General features: G+C 28.4%; 1 protein-coding gene across 1 annotated transcript; it reads right to left on the bottom strand.

Annotated features, from left to right (window-relative positions):
• Positions 1 to 2585: 2585 nt before the first annotated feature.
• Positions 2586 to 4337, bottom strand: LOC107923327 (transcription factor TCP18). The gene is made up of 3 exons (XM_041080436.1): positions 4176 to 4337; positions 2866 to 4013; positions 2586 to 2780 (listed from the first exon to the last, which is right to left on the bottom strand). The coding sequence occupies exons 2-3, from the start codon at positions 3820 to 3822 to the stop codon at positions 2757 to 2759; spliced, it is 981 nt and encodes a 326-aa protein (XP_040936370.1). The 5' UTR covers positions 3823 to 4013; positions 4176 to 4337; the 3' UTR covers positions 2586 to 2756.
• Positions 4338 to 6211: the final 1874 nt, after the last annotated feature.

Genomic DNA, 6211 nt, shown 5'->3' with positions numbered 1-6211 from the left:
AATAGTAAAATATATTATATTTATAGAAAATAGTTTAGATTTGAATTTTAGAGATATCATTGTTGCTATAAGGATAACAAGAATTACATGAACTCTAAATAAATTAATTTTTATAAACCGTAAAATCATATATTAAATAATTTTTTGTCATATAAAAAAAAAGGAGATTGCTTGCTTTTGCTATCAATGCATTACTTTAAATTTCAGTTCCCTAGTAATTCAAGCGGGAAAATCAATTAGACACGAATTGACACTGTCTATGTGTCGTTTTTATTAACTTTTAAGATTAATTAAAATAAATAAAAATAACGGTGGTTTTTTAACTTTAATTTCCTAAATTATCTAAATTTTTTTGATTTCTTGATTTTTTTCTCTCTTAGTTTAATATTTAGTAAAAATTTATATAATAACTAAATAAAACTTTAGTTAAAATGTTAAAAGATGAAATTTTATAAGTTAATCTCTTAACTTCAAATCTCAAATCTCACGCAATAATAATAATAATAACCCTCATAATAATAATTATTAAATTTTTATAAAAATTTAATTTTTAATCATTTTTCAACTATTAAAATAAAAAATTAAATTATATGTTTGTATTTTATTCAATGGTAAATAAATTTGTTAACAAGTAAGAGTTGCATATCAAATTATATACAAACAAATCCTTAAAAGTAAACAATGTAGTACACTTCTGTTTGCCATCCATCAATTCATTATTTTTTCGAACTTTTTTTTTTTTTTAAATTTTGAGGAAGAATTGATACCTTTTTCTTTCCAACAAAAACAACAAAATCACATAATACAACAAATTTAACTCATGCGCCCCCATTCGTTGACTATAAAAGGAGACAGGATAGAGTCATGCTGGTAAAAAAAATTAAAATTGAATGTACTTTTATTAAATATTGAATTTTTTAATTTTGTCGACATAGTATTTTAAAAATTGGGAATTTAACATATTTAAAAATGTAATTATTTTTCACTTAAAAGAATAGAGATTTATAATTAATTTAAGAATTATATAAAAAATCCTTTCAATCAAATTAAAATTTTAAATTACTTTAATAAAATTTTCTTATCAAATCAATTTAATGTTTAAAAACTTAATTTTTAGAATTTAGATTTGAACTACATTTGAGTAATAATATTTATGAATATAATAATTACGATTATTATTTTAATAACACACAATATTATATTAATAGAGAAAAAAGACAAATTCAAACTTTAAATATATTATTATAATATTAAATCAATGTTACCAAACATTAAGGAGTAGCATTATTCTAAATTTTGAAAATCTTTATTTTGGTCAAGCTCTTTTATCTTTCACATTTTAGTAGTCTAGTCCTTTTGAACCGTTGAACGGGTGAGTTTTCCCCCATTATTTCTCAATTGGGCACCTTACATCAAGGCTTGATTTAAGTTGTTCTTTTCCTCATCAGCTAATTTAAGTTCTTTTTAATGAGTTTAATAACAGATATTAAAAATCATTAAATTAATTAATTTTTCAATAAAAACACGAAATATAATAAATAAATTAAGGGCTACTAACCACTCAGATAGAGAATACATTCAATGAATTATTAATTTATAATTTTTATCTTAAAATTGAATCATAACAATTTAAATTAATTACTTTTGTTATTAAGTTTGGATATAGATATATATTTTTAACTTTTATGATTTTTTATTGATATTTAACTTGTTTGGATATTTTAATTTTCGAAACTAAAAAATTTTACATTTGTCAATCAATTTGTTTTATATTCAACACTTAATTTTCAAAAATACCCAAAAAATTATATCATACATCTTTAAAGGCTAATTTTAATCAAAATGGATGAACTCCGGATCCTTGCTATGTATTAGTTAATTAATTTATGTGATTAAAGTACATGTCTTGCATGCTTTATATTATACATTTCTATTGCAATCCCTATAGTTTTTATATCTTGCTTTGTGCACCTTATCTAAGGATTGAAACATATGATTGACATGTTGAAATATATATCCTCTTAGGTTATGTATAGCCTTTGAAAAAACCAACATGAATTGAAAGGGGAAAGTGGATCATCCATGCATCTATTTCAATCATTTCTTAAAAGTTAAGCTGCATTTTCTTTCAATAGAAATGCACTTATGTACTCACTTCAACTTCCCACTAGAAAGAGAGAGAAAGCAAAGTTATTGGTAAATTGATCGTGGAGGTCCTATATTAAGAGTCGGTCTACATTTTGCTCTTTACTCAAAACATAAGTAAAGTAGTCTTTGTATATTAGACCAAAAAATAAATTGGTCATTTGTTAAAAATTCCATTCATGTTAGTTCATGTGTAACAGTCTGGTTATTCCATTAGCTACTCCAAATTTTAACGATAGAAATGGATAAAATTTATAACTGAAAAGACAATTTACTCTTTGATATAATGTGCAGGACTAATTTGCCCAAATTTTTAATAAAGAGAGCTAAATCCAATCTAATTCTTAGTATAGGAGCCTTCATTGTGCTTTTACCCAAAATTGTCAAATAACAAACTGTTCTAAAGATTATTTAATTACTTGTAAAACAGAAACAAGAAAAAAGCTTAAAACATTAAACAACAATCATTGAACAGTAAAGTCCACAAAGAAATATGTTTATAGTACATGAACAAAGCAAATACATAGCATGTTTCTAATGTTTATCCACACAAAGAAACATGTTTGTTCATAGGTTTCGTTTTTATTATTGTTGATTAAGCCTCCCGTGGTTTACCAAAGGACTGAGCCTGTAAGCTGCAAACAAATATAAAGGTTTATTAACGGAAAACACATGTTCGAAATATATATATATTTGGCTAAGTGGACACTTATGACTTACCTCTTGGTTAATTAATCCAGTGTTTTGCAGACAATTCAGGCTCCAAATCATGCGATCTCCATTGATATTTATGTTGTTGGCCTGAAGGACAGTGTTGTTGTTGTTGTGGTGATGTTGAATCCCAGGTTGTTTGGTCCAAGTTGAGCTCCAAGAAGAACCGAACCTATTTGGATCATTGTCTCTTGTTTCATTGTTTAACCTTAAAGACATGTTCTTTTCTTTGGTTCTTGCCTTTGCTCTTTCTCTCGCCTTTACCCTCATATCCCTTGCGAGAGGACGGAAACTGGTTTTACGTTGTCGTCTTTCTTTTTTCTCTTTCTTTGAAGGTGTCCCTTTAGGGATGTTTCCATCAATGGCAGCTGCTTTATCGATCCCGGACACCACTTCGGTCTCGGATGTCGAAGATGGACTCTTAGCAAAGCCAAAGCTGTTGTTGTTGTTATTCATTAGCTTGTTGATTTCCGGTTTTGCTTGAATAAGCAACCATTCCACGGTTCTACTGGCTTTATCGTACCCCAACATGTCTTGTAAACCAAAGAACTCTCGAGCGACATCAAGGGACAACCTCATTCTCCTGTCTCTCGGTCCATTCGCCGTGTTAATCTTACTGTGCCGATCTGTTTTTGAAGCAGCTGGTCTCTTTCGTGGCATCGGCTGTTGGTGAATATCGGTTGTGGTATTATTATGACGACAATCAGGCAAGTTGACGATAGTTTCCGACACTGAATTATCAGTCAACAAGGTTGTTTGATGAAGGAACTGATCATCATCATCATCATCAAAGCGTTGTTGTTGTTGTTGGTTCCATAAAACATCATAGTCATCAACAAGTTGTAATAGCTCGCATTGATTGTAATACGGAGAAGAAGGGAAATGAAAAAAGGAAAGAGGGAGAATCGAGTTGTCAAAATAAGTGATTGGGTCATTGTTATTACCATTGCTGTTTGAAGGAAACATTTGAAAATACCCCCCTTTGTTAAAAAAATAAATTTGAAAACCCTAGCCTCAAAAGAGCTATTATAGATGAGTGGGACTAGGAAACTTGAGAATGACACATATAGAAAAACAACCCTTTTAATTTGAATCTAAAAGACATCGTTTTTGAGAAACAGCTCTACTAGTTCCAAGTTTCAGATCAGTTTCCATATCTGAAAAAAAACAGGTGGTCTTGTAAGAGAAAATTGAACCCAAAACAAACCCAAAGTGTGTTTCAATGTCTATTTTTAGCTAGGATCTAAAAAAGGCAGCCAAATAATCTGAGAGAGACACACACAGAGATATACATCATATAAGTGAGTTAGTCTATTTACCCCTTTGGAAAAACAAGGACAGCAAAGCTGATGATGTGCATGTACTCTCTATGTCTATGGGGGCTGTCTCTGTGACTGTAAGAAAAAGAAAAAAAAAAGGAATTAGTTGTGAGGAACTAAAGAAGGGGCAAGAAAGGGGGGGGAATTTATTGGGGACAAAGAGCCATCTTTTTCTTAATCTTTTTTTAGTATAACAAGTAGCATTATCTTTACCCTGAAAATGAAAGAAAGAAGAGGGGGGGCATGGCATTGCCGTGGGGAAGTGAGTGGAGTTGGGGGGGGGTGAGGTGGGGATACTTACAGTTGGGTGTAGCCATGAAAGGGCAATGGTGGTTTGACTAGCTAAGCATCTCTGAGCGAAACGTCGCTTTCGCCAAAAAGAGAAGGTACCAATTCCCCCCCCTCCCTCTCTCTCTCTCCTTTCACTTGCTAATATTTTTGGGGAAAATTGTACCCAAGTCACTAATTTATTAATAATTTTATGTTTTAATCATTTAACTTTAAAAAAATTATAAAATAATTTCATTTAAGTCAGGCAACTAGTATAAATATAGAATACCATACAATAATTACTTTAACAGTCCAATAATTTAAATGAAAACATTTGAATAATTTAATTATATTTTATAATTTAATAATATTTTATAATTTTTAAAATTGAATGACTAAAATGTAAATTTATTAATAATTTAGAGACTTGAGGGTAGTTTTCTTTTTTTTCTCCATCAAGTCTTTTGGTGTGAGATTGTATTTGTTGGTCTTCTCCTCCCACGCGTGCTTATCCATTTAGCTTTTTCTTCTTTAGTTCTTTGTGATTAGATTTTAACCAGAAAAAAGAATGTATTTTAATATATTTAAATTTTATGTGTGTGTGTTTTTTTTCAATTGAGATAATGGCAAAGGTTTTGGTTTCTAAATATCTAACTTCGAGATTCACTTTATTTAATTTTTCGAGTCCTATCATTAGTTGTCATCATATGTGTGTTTTAGCCTGATTAGTTGATAATTTTTGTTTTACTAATTTAATTATTTATTTTCATTATTAATCTATTTGTATTATAATAATTTAATTTTTTATTAAGTGATTATTTGAAGATATACATGCAGTTTGATTTTATATGCACTAGTTAATTTGTTCAAGGCATCCATTCAAGTTCGAATGATCGTTTGAAATTTCGTGGGTGTGAATAAAATTATTAAACTCAAATAATGAGAATAGATAAAAAAAAATTAGGCTCGATTAAAGTATAGTCTAGACTTGAAATCAAATATTTAAGAGTTGAGTACAACTTGACTTGACCCGATCTCTAAGTTTTTAATATATTATATTATGTTATTTTTATATGTATTGTGTAATTTACATCACATTAAATTGAATCAATAATAATATATAATATGGTAATGTAAACATTAAAGAATTGTTAAGTTTTCTATATATAAAATTTCAATACTTGATGAAATAAATAAAATTATTAAATGTTAAATTAAAAGTAATATAAATATTTTAAAAAAAAGTTAAAAATAATACGAGTGAGCCTAAAATGGACTTGGTTTAACCATTTATAAATACGAATAAACTCGAATAAAATTTTAAACTTGTATTTCAGGTTAAGTTGAGCTTGGGTAAGTATAAATTGTGTTACCATCATACTTAAACATGACCCAATCCATAAATACTCTAACACTAATGAAGTACTTAGTGACAAGGTTAAAGCTTTCCCAACTTTAAGAATTGTGTTCAAGTCTCTATGTAAATGTATGAGTTCTCTTTCAAATTTATTGCAAATAGTTTGAATGTAATAGATTAATGAAATAGTTACTCAATTCAGTGCATGTAATTATTGATTCTATTGAAAACGTTATAACTTGAAAAATAAAAAATTTCAAATAACACGAAATCATAATTTTCATATAGTGATATGCTCGAAATCTCTAGGTGTTTGAGTTTTATTGCTAACGCCACGATCTCGTTAGCATAAACTTTGAAATTCTATGGATAAAATATAAATATACAAACATATTCCATTAGCATTGTA

Source organism: Gossypium hirsutum, chromosome A11, assembly GCF_007990345.1.
Source record: "Gossypium hirsutum isolate 1008001.06 chromosome A11, Gossypium_hirsutum_v2.1, whole genome shotgun sequence".
NCBI lineage: Eukaryota > Viridiplantae > Streptophyta > Magnoliopsida > Malvales > Malvaceae > Gossypium > Gossypium hirsutum.
Note: the sequence above shows the minus strand (reverse complement) of the source record. Positions and strands in the feature narration are given on the sequence as shown.

Bases quoted from the DNA above. Each gene is read 5' to 3' on its own strand.
- LOC107923327 (XM_041080436.1), bottom strand. From the start codon at position 3,822: ATGTTTCCTTCAAACAGCAATGGTAATAACAATGACCCAATCACTTAT. The intron at 2,781-2,865 runs GTAAGTCATAAG...ATTTGTTTGCAG, and splicing joins CTGGATTAATTAACCAAGAG to CTTACAGGCTCAGTCCTTTG.